Below are 20,018 nucleotides of genomic sequence, written 5' to 3'. Positions count from 1 at the left end.
CTCCACTGCTGGAAAAGCCTAACTGATGTTAAAACTGCCATTTATATCCTTTGCTTTTACATTTTCTTTTGAAATTTAAATTTCAAAAGAAACCCTCTCCTCGTTATCTGTCTCTTGACCATCTCCCTTTCCTTCACAACGTATTTACACGTTGCATGTGCCACATTCATCAGCAATCCCGCTTCCTTTATTCCGTCCATGATGGAAACACCACCTGTTGCTGATTGGCTTGAACTGGGCTGTGTACAAATCCCAAGATTATTATGTTGAGTACACATGGAAGTGGCAGCTGGCAGGCCTTGAGGAAGGATTTGCTGAATTTAACATGTAGTGTATTGGAATAGAGTGGTTGGAAAAGTTGCGACTGTATAATAAAGACAATAGGATCAATGTACTCTGTTGGTTCTGAAGGGAAAGCTCCTGTTTGTTGCTGTATTTTTGGGAACCTAATGGCTTTAAACTACTTTATGACAGAAAGGATGCTACCAATAATCCCCTGAAACTAAATTGTTGATGAGAAAATAAATATTGAAAAAAACAACACAACTGACTTGACAGGCTAACCTCACTGAAGCAACTAAAATGCTTCCTGTCGGTCCAGTGCAGCACATTTGAACCTGTACTCAACAGACTTAAATTAATTTAGAGGCTGAAGTGGTGTCCACAACAAAGATGACTTTTCTGCCTGCAAGGTCTAAACTCAATTAATTGAAATTAATTTAAGCAATTTAACTTGTAACTTAAAATATGTTGCCCCCATCCTGAACCCATGACACTTGACACAAAACCTCAAAACTTATTACTGGACCACTGACGTGTTAATGAGCCAAACAAAGCCTCTGGTTGAGAGATGGTTCTCCACACACACAGTGACAGGAAATGACACACAAACATACGGTATTATAAAGCACAAAAAACAACAACTTTATTTACAAAAACAGACCACTGCCCCCATCCCACAAACCCCTAAATTCAATGACTACTGAGGAATGCTATGTCTGTGCCTGTGGCTGAGGTTGGGAATTCACAGGACTGAGAAGAACAACACCCAGTGCAAACCTTCAGTATTCTTCCACCCACTTATTTAGTCTGAGTTCAGCCGTCGTCTAATGCCACAGGGTGGCAAAACGTCTTGAACCGTATGGCCTGAGGCATGAGTGGGTTCGAGGTCGGCTTCTGTTTGGTTCCCAGTTGCAAGTAAGCAATATGCTTTAATAAGCCTGGGGCTGACGTGTTATTAAACGGGCGGCTCGGCAAGGGCCCAACAAAGACTTAATTATACCATTTCAGACTATGGTATATGCATCATAACAGACTGTTCTAATCAATACAGGTTTTATAAAATCATACCATACAAAAACATTTTTAATCTTGCTCAGACCAAAGATAGAGGACACACAAACTGAAAAACACCTTCCTGCTAAATAACAGACATTAAAAAAAAAAATCCCCAGCGATATCGATCTCTACACATCATGTCAATGTGACCGTTCTGCTCAGCATGGACTAAAAAGGGTTTTAAATAAAATGTATTCTCGCATTCGCGCTCAGATCATCATGTATCTATGTGGATGACAGTGTGGTCGCTCTCTACGCAATTAGGCCGTGTGAATTCTGTTCACACAGCTGTTCATGTGAATTAAGCTTACTGTGAGAACCCTACAGACTACTGACCGAGGCCACTTGTCATGTTTCCATGTAATGGTGTCTTTATGTACTTGTGTGTGGTTTCTGCTAACGACAACAGAGGGGAGGTGAGAACACTTACAGGAACTCTCATAGATTGAGGCAGTAAGTCTGTACATGGGGGGGGGGGGGAGACGGGGGACGGCGAGATGGTTGAGACAGCTGTGTGGGTGAATGCTCATTTTTGAATGCAGGTATTTGTTTTGGTGCGTGTAAATTGCATCATAATTGAGCAATGTACACAAAACTACATATCTTGTGGTCTGTTTCTATGCAATAAGATGTTTGTCTCCACACAGTCAGCTGTATAACAATCCACACAAGTCCGTGATTTCTGTTGCCATAGGGGCATTTCTGTGGCACAGCATGATTTCTGCATGTCATGGTACTAATGAGTGCCTCCGTCCGCCCCTGCTGTAGGATTTAGAAGGCATAGCGAGTGCGAATGTCCTCCAGTTTCTTGGAGACCTCGGGAGGCGTTCTGTCCAGCTCTTCTGCCACACTTTTCTGCTTGTGAGGGTCCATACTGTTAAACTGCTCGCAGAGATCTCCGTCAATGACATTCTGGAGAGAAAAGCAGAGAAGACAAACCAATGACTGAATGAATCCCAATTGTCTGTGATGATGATGTGCACATCTTAAAGATATGAACAGACGTGAAATAATTCCAACAGATACCAACCTTGACTGGGAAGTAATAGGATCTAAAGCTGAGATGATCTCTGCCGCACAGTGGAGGGAACTCAGAGCGCATGTGCATCTCTAAATGCTGGAAGAAGTCATGGTCCTGGACAGAGAGACGCAGAACAGAGGAATTAAAACAAAGAAGAGCAGGAAGATGGCTGAGAAAGCAAGTTTCATGAAATCGAATTAATCACCGAGTGGAGTAAGGTATTTTAAAGCCACGGTGATGCATTTAGGTGTGTGAGGATGTTTGTGTTGTACCTCATGTGAGGTGAATGGGACCAGAATGCCGATGCCTCCAGACAGAGTGGTGTAGACCAGGGACTCTGATCCTCCAGGGATCAGAGTGGTTTTCTGGAGAGATAACACCGTCTCTCCTATATGGTAATTCACTACCACCTCAGCCTGGAGAGACAATGGAGGGACAAAGAGTCAGTCTTGTTAGAAATACTGAGTAAGAAATACTGCATAAGAAATACCACGGTGTGATGGGCAAAGCCATACTTGGTTTGCTGGATGACTACTACGATGCTCATGTATGGCGCTTGAGTTTAGATTGCAGTGCATGATACTGATGTATTCTATTTACGTGTTCCTGACAGTCTGACATATGTGGCTGTAAAAACTACTGTCATGTGTAATGTTATATTTTCTACCTCAATCAATCACAGGGGATGCAAAGCACTAATTTCAGCACTGAACAACAGAGTAGATTATTCACATGCTTCAAAAATAAGGTGTCATGTGCTATTAGTAAAATAATCACAGTAAAAACTATATTTATGTGACAGGAGAATATTGAATTTTTTCCTAACACAATATTGAGAAATGTTTGGTTTATGATCAAATATCAGACACAGTAGCACTGGAGAATGATACTGATACGACCCCAATGACCCCCTGACTTCCATCAGTGACAATGACTGATTATAGTCAGTAACTTCTATTGGTCAAGATCATACAATACCATGTCAGACATGTCACTGAAGTGGTTTCAGGGCCTCAGATCCTCCACCCTGACTGCTGCATGTTCAAGTACATTAAGTACAAGTATGTTCACAGTACACTCTGAGCCAAGGTCAGACAGAAGACACACACCGTCATCTTCTGCTTAGAGGAAATTGGTCCGGATGGTCACATCTAATCCAATAACCATAAAAAAAAACTGCTTTGCCAATAATTAGAGGTAAAAATCAGGATGTGCTTTGGATACAAAGGAAGCATTGGGAGACAATAAAGCCTCAGTCTGAGCAAACTGCATAGAGGATATACATGACACTGACGCCATAACACCAAAAAAGCAGAGGCCAAGTAAAAATAAACCTGGCCCCAGACATGCACAAGAACACAGCTTCTCCCTGAAGGGAGACAACAGGTCTGGATGAGACCGACAACAATGTCTCCTGAGAAGAAAATGAGTCCTGCTCAAGATTCAATAAACCTCAGAGCACAGAAATAGGACTGCAATCTGGGTATTTGATTGCTCAGACCATCAATCACTGGAACAAACAGCTCTCTTCTGACAATGATTTAGCCACTGGGGCAAGGGCCAGTGTTTTAGGGCTTCCGGTGTAGCGAGCCAATTTCTGGTCAAAGCCTCTTCCATGTGGCGGTCATTGTTTACAGTCTGATTAGAAACTTGAGACACATCCAGACAACAGTGGCTGATCAAAAGCTAGATCATTGTCAGACAATAGCAGATGGGTTACAGCCAATGCATTCAACAACTTTTGCTCTCAACATGAATGATTTGCCTGCATGCAACCAAAGTAGGCTCAAATGTGTAATTACATGGAAAAATATTCAAGCCCATCATAACTGTGAGGGATTCTAACACAGTGGAAATGTCCCGTACAGTCACCAAAGACTAAGCAGTTTAACAAGACTCTCAAAATGTGTTTCCTAACTGTTGATAAGGTGAGGAAATGAAATCAGCACTGGCTAGCGTTGCCTTGGGGAAGGGAAGAACCAAGAGCACCCAAAATAGTAATTACCAAAGTTGTGCCTGCAGGGAAGCGGAAAGGAATTCAGCACTTAAAAGACTGTACCTGCGGTCTCTTGTGACAGCAACAGTCTCATACTCTGTCCTATTCTTTGTGCTATTGTAAATGGTACACTCACATCGGCCTCTTAATAAAACTCAATGTGGTAAAACAGTAGCCTGTTAATTAAATAACAGTAAGACTGATCAACATGAATAAGAGCTAACAGTTTTAAGTTAAATCAGAGAGAAAAAAAAGCTGCTTTTTAGATTGCTACATTTCTGTTTCTTCAGTACAAGAGAGTAGATTTTGTCATGTCAATGAAGCTTTGCAGAACTAATTAAGATGGAGAGGGACAGAAATGAACCATGTACACTATATGACATTTGAGGTTGAGACAGTCAGTCCTTTCATTTTGCTAGACAGACAGCTGTGCCTCCTGACCTTGATCTTTTGAGATACATAAATTAAATCAAAGTGGAATGCATTTAATTTAATGTAAGACAGCATTTAGCCAAATTATGTATGGATAATTAAGTTCATCCAGTCAGATGTAAACACGCAAACAAGATATTTTGGATGGGAATAAATCCCAGCATCCACACCCACCTCTATAAACAGACACGGTACATTTCCAAACTCGAAAATGAAATTCTCGATCAATGTGCACAGAGGCAGAAATAACTGACAAACACTGTGTCACAAAGACAACTGGGACCAACTGTCTAAATTGGAGGGACTTTCCCAGTCTATGTGCTACCTAAACAGTTTCTGACCAGTTTTTAAATATGGGATGAGTGATGCTGTGTGTGTTTCGCTAACTATGTGCGAGCGTGCATGTGGGTGTGTGTACACACTTGCATTTGTGAGTAGGTTAAACATGTGGCTGACAGTGTTATGCAGTGTGCGTGTACATGTGTGTAGTGTCTATGCGTGTTGGCGGTTGGAGGTCAGAACAGTAGAGGAGACAGATTAGTGAATCAGGCCAAAGTCCTGCTCATGCCTGACTTTTAGCCGAAGCAGGCAGCCTGAATCATTCAAACCTGACTCATAGTATTTCTGTTTAGCACTGAAGCTCAGTTTTGCTCTCTCTACATCCCTGTCGCTCTTCATCTTACATGCTGAGGAATAGACTGGTCTGACTATAAATGCTCAAATAATGGTTCAGGTGAATAATGAAGACACTGGTGGCCTTATCTCGTACTGACTGGTTTAGGTTAAGTGTTTATATAATCTGTAAGCTTTGTAATCAATGTCCTTTACTTTCAATATTTAAACTACTGTTTGTTTGTGATGGAAATGTTCTATTTCGATATTTCAGCACAGAACCTGAACAGAACATGAAAAGGCTGACTTGTTCAGGTCTTTGTTAAGCTGAAGACCTGCATTTGCATTATGCTGAGAGATTTTCAACCTGAAGCACTCAGAGAGGCCCCACAAAAAAGGCAGAGCAATCTGAAAACAGACGCTGGACACACAGAATGAACACTATGTGGACACTGGCCCTCAGAGGGCTGTTGTTTGCAGAGAGATGGTTTTACCTTCTGTGAGGCTCCATTGAGGAGGCCTCTGTCCCATAATGCTTTGTTCCCTGTGGGGTCTTCATCCACATCATCGCTGGTGTTGGGGGGCAGACGGACCTGACAATCACAAAAGAAATTTAGACATTTATCTCTACAGCTTCTCAGTTCTACTGGGCTCCAGATGTTTTTTGGGGTCACTATTGCCACCTGTGTTTTCGGGTCCAATGCCACAAAGAATATGTGATGCATCTGATTCGAAACAGTTGCCTATTTTAAACTGTATTTAAATTTGTTCTCTCTCTGCCATTCAATACAAATCAGACAAACACATTAAACACTCCCTGTCCCCACACTTACAATGCTGATGTTACCAAACTTGTCAGCAGAGGCCATAGTGTCGTAGTCCAGCAGACAGGCTGTGGTCACCCAGCGGGGATACGTGTCGTCAGCGAAGATGATGAGCTGGTTCTCGTTGCGTCTGTAACGGACCCAGAACAGGCTCTCCTGAACGTCAGACACGATCACACGCTGGCCGATGGTAAAGATGCCACTCACCAGGTTGGGAACATGCTAGAGAGCATAAAGTACACTTAGAGTAGGACAAACCATGTATATATCATAATAATACATTTATTTTATTTAGCACTTTTAAGCGTACACAAAGACACTTGCCAGGTTGAAAAGCAGAATAATAAAAACAATACACTAAAAACAGAGAGACAGGAGTTCTACGTTGAAAGCAGTTAGCTTGGGGAAAATCTACTTGGCTAAAGTGATGTAGTGCTGCTGCCTGATATGCAGTGCTGCTGCCTGATATGCAGTGCGGTTCATTGTTCCAGTTGGATATACATTAAAAACTCATTTGTCATTCTGGAAAATCATAACCAATATGGGAAGTACACAGGAAGAGACGAGACTGTTGCAAATCCAATCCCCATCACATCAGCCCATTCCACAGATGTACTGCTACACTGAAAGTGTCCAGACATGAGCCAGTGGAGCCTTATGAGCTATTGCAAATGTCTGAATCAGTTGGATCAGACATTAACAAAACTTTAGCCTGCCAGCTCCCTGGTTCAGTCTTATTGAGCCCATTTGTGATCTGCCTGTTACAAAACTATTAATTCCTACACACATGTATGTATATGACACACGCATATGACCAGGTTGGAGCTGTGACATATCACAATGATACATGGAAAAATACTTTTTTTCACCTCGCCTCGACAGACGGACCATTTGTGTCCTGATAAACTGCCCCTTTGCTGTGATTTATTTTAAGTTGACATGTGTCAGATTTAAATCTGAGCAGGAAGAGCAGGAGACTTTTTACTGAATTAAACAATTCAGCTAAATTTACACTGATGTCATTCACCAGCAGATAAAATCAACATATTTGTCCCCACAGGGAGGAGAAGCCCCAGCATTGCCAGTTCATGTCTACTGGAATGTGCCAGCAAAGGAAGTGAGGTTACAATACAGCCATTGTTTCAATGTTTTATTTAGTTTCTAAAAAGGTAAAGATAATACAGTTTAAATCCTATTTACTGCATTTAACTGGACTTGAGTTTAGGTTATCACTTTAAGTCATTGAGAGAAATTTGGTTAATATGTGTAGATTTCCGATTGAAAAACCTTATTATTGGACCACAATTACCCGTAACCATGTTCCTTTAAAGTTTTATTTTCACTTAAGGATGTCCATTTACAACTCTGCTGTGTGAAACAGAATGCGATTGCTTTTATCCTTTTGTAAATATTCTCAATTAAAGGCAGTATAAACGCAGCCATCAACTTTATAGATTTTTGTAAATACATGCCAATTCTGCATTTGATGCCAGTAACAAGTTTTAAACAAGTTGAGACAGAGGCAACAAAAGACTGTGAAAGTTGTTGAATGCACAAAACACGCCTGTTTGGAACAATCCACAGGTAAACAGGTTCATTGGTAACAGGTGATAACATCATATTTGATATTTGGGTCTTTGCCTTACCTTGTTTTCACACTTGCGAAGCAGCTTCTTTTTGCCCAGGTCATAGATTCTCAGCAGTTTCCCAACTCCCACCAGCACTCGTCCCTGGAAAGGAGCGATGGCCAAAGGGACGTCCTCGACCGGAGTCTGTCAAACAAAACACAAAGAACTAATAAGCTGAAGCCATTCAAATTCTTTTTGTCAGCTTTTAGGAGACTTAAAAACTCAGCAGTTTTGTTGGTTACAGAAAGAGTTCATATTCATGAAGAAGTAGAGGAATGGTCCGTTGTCTCTCTCAACACAGCTCCAGTGCTTATTAGGTCATAACTTTGATTTAAGAAGATGTGAATGACAAACATCAATATGTGAAAACAAATACTACAAGAGCCTGACCACTCTTTGGTCTTGTCACTATGTCCAATCCTGTAAGATATTTTGGAACAAAAAACTACATTTATAATTTTATTTGGTTTCTAATTATTTGAATGAATTATGAAATCAAAAAGTCACTACCTCTCAAGAGATGAGCAAGAATGTTGGTAAATTATATTTTTCAAAACAAGATTACAGAGGTCACAAGTCAAAATTCTTGAGAGTCACTACGAGCGTCTTGTGATTTTCTGCCTTTTTTCTTAAAGCGTTTAATGTTCAATAGGGATGAGGTCTGGTAAGTGAGGATCGAAGAGCTTCAAGTCAGCACCCTTTTCTTCTTCCATGGCCTTAAAAACAGGTCAATCATTACTTTGATGCCGCTCTGAGGTTAATTGTTCTGCCAAATCCTAAAATCCTTAACATAAATTGTGTCTAACAACTTTAAGCCAGACAGTCTGTTAACAAAACAGAGGAAAAGTCATTAACTTAAGTTACTGTGCAGCTGTTTTTTTTTTTACAACATGCTCATTCCATACTGGAGTTTTATGAACGGCTTCATTAACCCTTAGTTAAGTCTGACCTTTGATTTGACCGTGAAGAAGACATTCTTAAAATTAAGGCTACAGTTTGAGGTCTTTCAGATGTACTTTTACAAGGTGCTCATCCTTCGTTCAGTTGACGCTGTAATCATTGTAAGACTGATGTGAACCTTACTCAATCTGAGTGGCTGTGATGATTTTGGGTTGCCTGCTTTTATAGAACATTTCTGCAGTCAATCAGTAAGTATTCCCTAAGTAAATGCAGTTTACTTACCTCTTAAAAGCCCTCAGGTGAGCAATCAGCTAAACTGCTTTCCTGTTTTTTTTTATTTATCTGACATCTCAATTTGAGACAAGCACAGTAAAATAACAAATAAAGTAAGAATATCAAATAAATGGAACAGTCATTTTGCTCAAGTTCAATGTCATCGTTGTGTTGACATTAAAATATCTGATATGACAACAATTGAAGTTACACTTACTAGCCAGATCAGGGCTTTTTCTCAAATGGTCCAATGACACTGCATCAATTAATTCCATATCCACGAATCGTTCCACTTCACACTGGTTGTTAATAGTGGTTATAATCTATATAACATATAGGCACTATTTAACCCATTGCAAATAGGGAACCTGCTATCGTTAATGAGGGAAAAGTAGTTGGTTGCCTCAGAGAGAAACTGGAGTTGTCCCCCCCCCCCCCCAAGCTGAGCTTAACAAGATATTTGCTTTGAATATCAACCAGCAGCAGCAGGAAATGTTTAGTTTGTAAATTAATTAACACTGAGCTCTACAGATAGTGAGTATTTTTCCCTTCTAAAAAGCTGGTGTATCAGGTAATAATGGTGCTGTTACAACCTTGTTGGTGATTGGGAAATACTGCCAACGCAGAAACCCTAAAAAGTACATAATCCATGATAGCGTATCATGACTATGTTATGCATCAGTATCCAAGTTGTCATCTATCTGGGAAATGCATGTGTATGTTGTGCATTGGTAACAAATATAAGTGTTTAGACCACCCTCATCTAAAATATCTTGCCTATCTGGTCTAGTGGTTGGGAATTTCCTCTAAAGTCAAAAGAAATGTCTGACACCACGGTGCAACACTCATGACTCACTTCCCTTGTTAATCCACATCAGGTAACAAACACATGTGGGCTGATTTACCCCGATGGCCTCCACCCTGCTCGAGTTTCTGGGGAATTGCCTCAGAACAGTGCTTGGCGCCAGGGGCAGTAGCTTCTACGTTTGGTGTCATTAAGACTTGCCTGGGGGCTGTCGTGGATGGTGCACTTTAAAGACCTGTCTTTCAAATTAAATCCTAATCTTAGTCTCCATCTTAAACCATGACCTACTAACACTTCAATTTTAATAACAAAAGGGAGTTTTCCCAGACAATTAACACCCTCGGGCCCAAACTCTATGGTCATTTGATATCAGGTCCCCAAGAGAAAAATGTGGGTAGAGGTTTCAGGCATGGATTACATTTCATCTTTACTCTCTAGCAGTCAGTCGTTTCAGTGTCAAACCAACCTTGTGCACAAACTCCAGCTTCTCCCCTCCACTGACGAGTCGATAGGTGTAGATAAAGCCACCACCCACTGATCTTGGGTTGAGAATCATATCCCTGGCAACGCCCACCAGAACATACCAATCATCTCCTGTGTTGGGGAAACGGCACACAGCGACACTGAAAAATAACAAACAAAGGAAAAGAGAAAGAAAGGAGATGTGAGATATGGGCTCTTGAACATCAGCACCATTAAACATACTACCATGATGTCTCTGCAAGTTGCTTGCTCACTAACCATGGACAGAACACAGAGAGCAATCTCCATCTGTTTTAGCTGCCCATAAAACATGTTTATGGCAGCTGCCAGTTATATTCTGTCACTACTGAAACATACTTAATATAATTTAAGAGATGCTGGGAGTTTTAGAGGCTGACAGTCAATTTGAAAAGGTGTAACAAACAGAAAAAATGTCTGGGGTCAGAGTCTGGACAGGATAACCTCATTTAACCCCACAACACCCACACACAGAGAACACTTATCCAATATCCAATCCAAAAACAAAGATCCAATATTGAGTATCGGTATTGGTCCAGTATTGGCCAAAATCACTGGATCGGACATCTGAGAGATGGATAGATTCAAGTTTTACTTTGCAAAAAGCAGTGTTGCATGCTTAGCAGTTTCGTGGCTCAAACACACAAGGGAAACCTGCAGCTTGTTTTCGTTTGTCATTGAGGTATAGGCTACACTGTGTTATACCTCGTATTTTACACTGGGAATACTCAAGTAATTGTAAATGTTTGAAAAATGCTTAAAGTTCTTGTGTAAAGTCCATATAACAAGAAGCAGCACTCTCAAAACTAGTTCATGATGTAGTCTATGTATTTCTTTAAGAGAAGAAGAATATTTGTTCTACAGTTTAAGCATGTTTTTGAATGGTTAAGTTTAGCAGAGTTCCATACAGATGTATTATCTATAGCTACATTGTTTAAGTGAAGGGGAAAGGCTGAATCAGATCAATATCGGTATAAACAGTTACTCATTGTAGTCTTAATGGTATTGGACATGAAAAAGTGTCATCGACCCAGCCCCACACTCCATGTCATGTGAAACCTTTTCTTCAGCAGTGCCTGTTTCACACTTTTAACAGTTGTTTCGTGTAACCTTGACTCTTTGTAATTTTCATTCTTTCACTCTCTTTAATTCCCTTCCTGTTTAGAAATCATTTCCTAACACTTAGTGTCACTACAACCATCTGAATACAAACACCCCTACTCATTAAACAAAAAGCTGAACTCATGGCATTTTTTCCATAACATCTTCTGGTCTGGGTCATCTCGGTTTAATTCGACACATCAGGCCAGCTTAGCAGACATGTGCATTTCCATTATAACAGGGCTACCTGCTTTAAGATGCCTTTAAGTGATGACATGCATGGCCTGTGTAGTGATCAGAGGAGCAGCTGTGAACACTCTTCCTCCCCGCAGAACTATCTTAAACGGCTGTGAATAAAGCTCCATTAATTCAGTGGCAAACACATTACATTTCCTGTAAATCCCTCACAATAGAACTCCATAATTTATTTATTCAAAAGCTTTTATTATGAAGCTCCTCAAACAGCTGAAAGTAATCACACTGAAACTGTAAAATACAGCAGATATCCGAAAGTACGAACAGAGACTTTAGAGATAAATTGAACTAAAAACGCCTTTCTGTCAGGTTTCCTGCACGGACATATGTTGAGTCTCAACACAGGCTCATTTGAGGGAGAGGAGGGGGTAGTCATGGTCATCGGCCATAAGAAGTCACCGCAGCCGACTTGGAGGCAGGGCGGGCGCACTTTGGACCTATTCCAGAGAAGGTCCATCCTGGGCGCGGCTTGGTTTAACCTTGTGTGGTAAAACTGGTAATGGAAATGCAAATCGGCGTGGCTCGGTCTGACTCGGTGCGGCCAAAAGTCCCCAGTGGGAAAGCCCCATCAGTGTCACTTTTATTACACCATTCCAACAACTCCCTTTTTTTTTCTTTTATAATCTCAAATGTTCCGATTAGGACATGATCTAAACTAAGGGTGGGAACTGTTTGGGATTTCAGTGATTCTTCTACTCTTTTCAAACTCTTTATTTTAGCTTTTAAGATTGGAATGTATTTTAATTTTTTTACATAGCAAAATATTGTTTCTAGAGCAGCACAGGAGACTAAGTAGTATCTCCCTGCAAAAAAATATTTTGTGAACATCAAAGCATTGACGGTTAAGAAGAAACCAGCCACAGTCATTCATCCTGTCATCCACTCTCTGCCAATTTAGATTCCCTGGCTGACAGGTACGGCCGTTTGAGGGAGATTTTTCAAAATTTTAAGATGTGTGATAAATTAAAGTGTGCTGAACAGTTTTGTTTATGCTTGTTCCAAACAAATTAGCTGTAAGCCTAACAAGTACTGTATGGCTGTGATGGACGCCTTTCTTTCTCAGTCTGTCTGTTCACTCATTCCTCATCTGAATGCAGTTATCTACACTTCTACTTGTGCAAAGTCAAGGAATTGAACCTGCTCACCTGAATGCAGCTTCGTTCTGTTCCAGCTGCACCTGGTCCAGTGTTGAACCCTGTATGGGGTTGACGAGACGCACCAGTGAGGCCCACTGTCCTGCCCCAGCTTTAGGCGCACCGAAAATGGCTTCTGGGAGATTCTCGTTCAGGAATGCGGCAGCCATCTCAGCAGCCAGCTCTCTTTCATCCTCACCAGCAGCCTCTACCATCTCCTGCAGAGGCAACAATGAACAAAGCAGGTCAGCGGACGGGACAGCACACTATTCTGGTCATCAGCCATCTTTTCTCCATTACTAGGTGACTAATAAAGTCACTGTGACATATTGAACCAAAGCACACTGCCAAAAATCTGCAGAGATTTAAGATTTTTGGACTTTCGACTAAAACACGCTATTTGAAGATGAAACTTGTATCTGAAAAGAATGTGATGAGCTTTATCTCACTCAATTTGATCTAAACTTTTAGTCCAACTCTAGGAATCCCCTGTAGCTATAGTAATATTTAGCCAGTTTCAGTGAACCTTTATTTAACCTCACTGAGATTACTTTGTCTTTAGCAGGGGAGCTAACCCTTGGCCAAACATTGCTGCCGCTGGACTGTACGTAATCAATCTCCATGACAGAAACAAAAAGCTTCAGTAAGGCCTCAGCTTAAAGTACTGAGATGTTGGGCTGCCCCAGTAGGTCAGTGGGTAGAGCACAGGCCCCATGTACAGAGGCAGTGTCCTCGCTGCAGAAGCCCTGCTTTCCATGCAGCCCTTTGCTGCAGGTCACCCCTCCTCCACTAACCTGCAAATCTTCACTGTTTCATCAAATGAAGCCATGAAAAAGTCAAACAATAATAATAATAATAATAATAATAATAATAATAATAATAATAATGCACTCAAAACGTTCTGCATGAAGGAGATGCCAAATTACTTCATGATTTCTTTGTGTAGTCTGTTTCTGTTGAAGTTGTCTTTTGGTGCACAAGGTCAGTATATTCTTAAAACTCAAAGGAGGTGAAGCAGAGTTTCAGCAAAGTGTCTGTTAGAAGCACATGACAGTCGGTCCTTTTAAACTCTAACCTGGAAAAATAATGGGAACCTAAACATCCCTGACTAAATGTATTGCGTTAAAGGACCATTTAGCAGGAGCATTACTCCATCTTCTCATTGATGTTGCACTTCATACCTCAGCCATCTGTTGCTTTCTCTGAGCTTTGGTTGCCTCAGTGTAGGCATTGTGGTCCGTCTCGATCAAAATAAGGTTGTTCGTCTCCGGGTGGATTACAAATTTCCTGGGAGTGTACTGCAGAGGAAAGGCTACCTGGTTGAAGACCGCTCCCAGTTTCTCCAAAGCCAAGATTCTGCCCGACAGAAAAGGAGAGGACGAGGAACGCAGTTAAAAAAAATGTTTTCCTTGAGTGGTACAGCAAGGCTCCAATGATGGATTTAAGCCTCTCACCACAGCTGTTTTGTAAGTCCTGCCACAAACTCATAATTTACAGTTCAGCCCAGGAATTCTGGTGAATGTTGGACCATTATCACAACACAATTGATGTGTTATAGATCATCAGGCCATGTGGTCCATACCTGAAGTTTCTATTTGTTTTGTTTTTTTAACTTATATCGCAAAGCGTTAAAAACTAAACAGCATATTAATATTTTTAAAGAGATGTAACACAAGAGAAATTGCACTTTCAAATTCACTGCATTTTTGCCCAACCTGAATTTCTTGATAAAATGTAAACACTGAGTTTGTTTCAGACTGATGCTCATCAGTGGCTGAGGAGTATAATTATCAATCACACAAATCTTCTTCAGAAACATCAAACATACAACCGTCTCATGGGTGAACAGTGAAGCATTCTCATTCTACATGCCATACTTTTCCTGACCTTAAACTCTCTAGAATGTTTAAACTAAAATGACACATGAGGCTGCTTAAGCTTAACACTAACATATCCATCCAGTGTGTATCAATACCTCAGTGTGTTGGTGGAAATGGCCACGATTCCCTCAGGACATTGCTCAGAGGCAAAGCCAGAGGCGTATTCCAGAGTCTCATATGACAGAGGGGTCAGATGGAAGCGAGACTGGTACGAGTAGCTGAGCCAGGAGCGGCTGGACATTGCCAACACCTGAAAAGAGACACAGACATTAAAGATCCTCTCTCCTTTAAGGCGACAAAAATGACAAGTCCTGTTAGAGCTTAAAGTTTTATGTTTTGGTTAGCCAAAAAACATTTACTTTCACACTTGTGTGAGAGTAAAAGAATGTATCATTTTGTAATTAAGTAATAGCACTGCAGTTATATTGGCACTGTTAGCATATTTTGTGTGTATTGATTAAATGCCAACGTTTGAGTCACATACAGCTTCCTGCCCTTGCATCCGGACTCTGAAGAGTTTGACAGGTCGAGACCCCAAGTAGCGTGTTCTGGTATCTGACAGGTCACCTGTCACTGGGTCAAGCACGGTCCTCAGCAACACACCATTCTGAGAGAGGGGATCAAACACACAGACACATTACTAGGATTGTCATGTAAATAGGCGATAATGTTTTCATGTCAATTTCTATTAATGCATGATTTGGGCTAAAATTTTGGACTTCTGCTGTGATTTGTGGGTAAATGGTTGGTTAGACTTCTGATTAGAAATCACAGGTTGTTGAAGATTTTTTTAAAAGAAAGATACACAACTAACAATACTGACTTATTGAAAACTTAATATCCAGTCACAATATTCCTCCTGGATGACTGATGAGACGGATATGTTTTATATGTCTTTAATTCATGATGATTGCAAAACATGATGAGAATTGTCCTCTTGGATTAACCACTAATCTGAGCCACTGCTAACATATACTAAAGATAAAACTTATGACTAGTGTGTGATTTCGCAGGCGTTTAAAGAAACAACATTTCTGGAAACAGTCTGACAAATAAAAAAAGAATACCTGAAGTCCTATGTTGAGGTAGAGGAAGCCGATGGTTCCCTTTTCTCCAAGTTCATCCTGTTTCTCGACCCCTCCCATCTCGACAATACACAGACTCTCTGGCTGGGCTGGAAGGGCCTGCATACTCAATGGCTGTAGGCAGTCCTGAACATGATAAAGATTCAGAGGGTTATGACCATTATAGCATACAAAGTCTCACCAAAGTTCACACAAACATTTAGCTGGAAATGTCTTCTTCCATTAAAGCCTTAAGTAGTATGGACATTGGAAATCAAGCAATTAGTTACTTTTTGGGAACGATCTATAATTGGTGAATGTCAGTATTCATTCCATTTTACGAAATCAAGGGTGACATCGACGGATTACTGATCAATATGACAACTTGCTCTTTGAAGGTCAAATTTTGATGGCTTTTCAATTTTGAATTGAAATCGTGACACCCCTTACCAGAAAACATTAATTTGCACAAGTGTATGTCTTTAGAAATATTGAAAACCCCATAAAAGATCAGTAATTACTAAAGGATCATCTATCTCCAATGTAAGAACAGATACAGCATTCTCTGGACTCTCATCCCCCTGTGACTGGACATGAAGGCAGCTGCCAGGATGTCAGCAAGTTCCATGCTTCGTATACCTCATCAGACTGCATCCGTAAGGTTAAAACACATCTTCATAAAAGTCTTAATCGATAAAATTATGCGTCGGACCCATTGTTTATTCCGGAGCTGCTGATGCAAGTTGCTATGTTCAAGCGCTGCTTGAACAGATTAACACTGGTTAACACACGATTAACACTGGTCAGTAATACAGAGTAATTTGATCTGTGAATGAATGCTGACTGTAGCCTTTCCATTGCAGACAAAAGCCAGATGTTAGAGAGTGCTAGGAGTATTGGGGAGTGTTATGTCCTGTGTAAAACAGGTATGATAGAACATTCCTAGCATAGTTAGCACATCATGTTGGATGATTGTGGGGCAGCTGAAAAGATGGTTAAAACATGCATTTCTTTAAAAAAAAAAAAAAAAAAGTACAAATTTACATTAGCATATTGCTGATTCGTCATCTTAGCTTCCTGCTGGCATTACCCTGTTAAGACACCTAGCATTCTGTCTGATTCATCCAACTGTAACAATATCAACAACTGTTGTTTACATACACCATCTAAGTCATACATTGCCTTGCATGGTATTTCAAATTTAGTAAGTCAAAATAAATTGCATTGGAAATGTTTACTTCTCAGCTGAGCAACTTGAGGACAGTAAGCAGTGTATGAGATGGAGGAGGTCATTGGACCCACCTAAGGTAATAATTGATCAGCTCAGATGATATGTCAATTGTCTGAGAATGAGGCTGAACAGGTCATTAGTGCTGCCATAGGCCACAGGTAATCAATTTCTCATCCTTTCCCATCACTCCCTTCATGCATGCTGTCCACTACAGGCATATATTGCAGGTTAGTAAGGGCCTTTGTTCTCATTTGATTAGTAGTAATGAAAACATGATGCAAAACCATTTGCTCTGTTTCTAAAAATGTGTGCATGAAAGGATTAATCAATTACTATTTCACACCACCATTTGTTTCAAAGAAAAATTTCGTTACGGACGGACGGACGGACGCTCGTCACCGTCAGCCGGGGGGCACTTTTTTTAATGAGAAGACCGCAGCAGCCCACAAACACCCCGCTATAAAGCAGCTAACATTGAAAATGAGTATAGCGGTGCAGCTCCGCTGTTCCACCGTCTGGAGAGAACTCTGAGCTGGACACATTTAAGTGCATGAACATTAATAACATGTCTTATGTAAGGACAGTGCTTTCTGATACTGAAAAGTCAGTAGCAACTTGTTTTATGTAAATTTGGGCCCGTTTTAGTTTAACAATAGCTAAACAAGATAAGAATAACATAAAAATGTAATGAAATATTGGGCACATTTCAGTATGCAACCAATTATGTGCAGAGTTATGTTCAACCATCCAGTACCTGGGAAGTGGGAACATGAAAGTGCTTTGGGTCAACCTGGACACATCAAGGCATATGCATCTATTGCATTTATTTTATTTTCTATAAATTGAATAAGAAGTTTTCCTTTTTATGGGTATTTTTCCTTTTTCAGTCGCATATCGTGATATATCGTTGATGAAATTTCTTGCAATATATTGAATATTGCAGATATCGTGTATCGTGATATTATCATTATCGTGGGCCAATATCGTCACAGTATCAAATCGTGAGTTACCCGTATCGTCCCACCCCTACAGGACACAACCCAAATCTTTAAATATTTGTGCTGCAACTACAAAAGAATCAAGTTTAAGATCCTCCTACACTCAATTTCTCTTTTTGATAGAAAAACTCTGCCTGAATTGCAGACAACATAATTGTTTTCCAAGTCATGTCATGGACTGTCAAGCCCTTCCTCCAGGACCACTCTGATAACCAAACAGGAACTTTGTTCCTCCTGTCATGTCATCAAGAACTCTGATGGATCCAGGGTGTATGCCTCTGCCAGCGAGGGTTTGACTAAATTGTTTTATGTTTTCAGAAGATTAGAATATCTTATTTCATTATTTCAGCAATATTACAATTGAATGGTCAAACAATTTTCTCCTCATCTTTAGAATAATCCAACTCCCTGTAATGTTTCCAGATTGGAGAAATATGGCATTATCCAGGGTGTCTTATACCCGAGTTAGTCTTGAAAATAATTACACGGGCGAGGAGGAATGTACAGAAATATTACTTGTTTCTGACTTGAGAAGAATCCAAACAAATTAGTTTTGCTACAGGGATGTAATGGCCCCGCTTCAGCAGGATTGCATTCAACTCAGGTACATTCAAACAAGCTGGTTCTTCTCCACTTAGCGGCCATAAAACTAAGATTAATGATGCAGAAGGGAGAGGTTTTTCCCACGAAAACATGCTTTTTAACACACTAATTTACAATAGAGGTCTGGTGGGATTATCAAGGCCAAGAGGACAAATGACATCCCAGTGATTGAGGGGGTCAACAGATATAAACAAGTTAAATTTAAGACATTTTAAGGACCAAGGGCCACCCTGAGTGAAGTCCCACTTGGACTTTGAAGTTGCACCTGACTCACTTATATTAAAGTATTTCTTTGTTTCTTTAGCTGTCTGTTTATGTACTCCCAGTTCACATGCTGCTTATCTTTGCTATTTGATTGGGCCATGGTGGATGACATATGTGCATTTTCAGCATGTTAAACATTGTGTTTTAATTAACGTTCTACAAGTTACCGTCTCGAACAATGAAAAGAGTAGACTCCTGGTTGACTGACCAACCGCAGTCCAGTCGTCTCCTCTTTTCATAAAAACAGTAAACGACTTCTGCTTTGTTTCTTTAGCTGTCTGTTCTCTTGCTGTCCGTTTTCTTCCTTCCATCTTTTTGTTTACTTAATGTTACCTTTCTGCTTTGTGCAGAAGTTTCTATTTTAATTTGACAGCCAAGTTTCAACTCCAACTGAGTTTACTATAACTTTGGAACCAGTTTTATACAGCCTTGCAGTTTTTTTTTACAACGACTTTGAAAGTTTTAAATCTTTTTTTCTTGTGTGTTTTGATAGCATCTGGATGCCAAATGTGGGATTAAAATTATTTACTGCTCATCACCACTTGACCAGCAAGATTGGCAGCACAATAGTATGCCAATAACAGTACTCAACTGTCACTCGACTGACAGTAACCAAGCCTTTTCTTTCTAACACTTTAGACTGGGTTAGACAATAATACAGAACATATGATATGAATGTGTCAGCGTGCTGTGTGTTGTTTTCTCTGCCGAAGGGTCCATCATTTACAAACTAATGTTTTTCGTACCGAAGGGTCCAGGGAGATGATTCGGACAGTGTTGTCAACCAGTCCCACAGCCAGGAATCGCGAGCGTTGCTCACCAGGTGGAACATTAGCCAGGCTCATACAAACCACGTCTGCAGACATTTCCTTCCGCTCTGTGTACTCATTCAGCTGTCCAGACTAGAAACGAAAAGAGAAATGGGATTAATACTCAGTCATCTCAGTCCTTTCCTCTGGTTGAGGCACAAGTTTTCTGTCTTCAATACTAATTTTAGTCACACTGAAATCTTCAACTTTTGCCGTTAATATAAATTGAAGACGCTAATAGGGTTTGATTTTTGCTGTGCCATCATATTTAAGTTTGCAATATAGCTAATATTGAGGTTTTCATTAGGGGTGGGTAAAAATATCGATTCATTAATGCATTGCAATATATT

General features: G+C 40.4%; 1 protein-coding gene across 2 annotated transcripts in view; it reads right to left on the bottom strand.

Annotated features, from left to right (window-relative positions):
* Nucleotides 1-900: 900 nt before the first annotated feature.
* Nucleotides 901-20,018, bottom strand: part of sf3b3 (splicing factor 3b, subunit 3) — a 29,301-nt gene continuing 10,183 nt past the window's right edge. For both annotated transcript variants that reach the window (XM_030425889.1, XM_030425890.1), the window contains exons 15-27: nucleotides 19,606-19,761; nucleotides 15,767-15,910; nucleotides 15,184-15,306; nucleotides 14,795-14,949; nucleotides 14,001-14,175; nucleotides 12,832-13,037; nucleotides 10,296-10,452; nucleotides 7,870-7,995; nucleotides 6,233-6,445; nucleotides 5,894-5,992; nucleotides 2,632-2,775; nucleotides 2,369-2,473; nucleotides 901-2,250 (exon numbers count right to left, since the gene is read on the bottom strand). In XM_030425889.1, coding sequence (XP_030281749.1) covers nucleotides 2,110-2,250; nucleotides 2,369-2,473; nucleotides 2,632-2,775; nucleotides 5,894-5,992; nucleotides 6,233-6,445; nucleotides 7,870-7,995; nucleotides 10,296-10,452; nucleotides 12,832-13,037; nucleotides 14,001-14,175; nucleotides 14,795-14,949; nucleotides 15,184-15,306; nucleotides 15,767-15,910; nucleotides 19,606-19,761 — 1,944 coding nt within the window. In that variant the 3' untranslated portion in view covers nucleotides 901-2,109. The remainder of the gene's footprint in view (nucleotides 2,251-2,368; nucleotides 2,474-2,631; nucleotides 2,776-5,893; nucleotides 5,993-6,232; nucleotides 6,446-7,869; nucleotides 7,996-10,295; nucleotides 10,453-12,831; nucleotides 13,038-14,000; nucleotides 14,176-14,794; nucleotides 14,950-15,183; nucleotides 15,307-15,766; nucleotides 15,911-19,605; nucleotides 19,762-20,018) is intronic.

Source organism: Sparus aurata, chromosome 8, assembly GCF_900880675.1.
Source record: "Sparus aurata chromosome 8, fSpaAur1.1, whole genome shotgun sequence".
Taxonomy (NCBI): Eukaryota; Metazoa; Chordata; class Actinopteri; order Spariformes; family Sparidae; genus Sparus; species Sparus aurata.
This window is presented reverse-complemented; position numbering and strand designations above follow the sequence as displayed.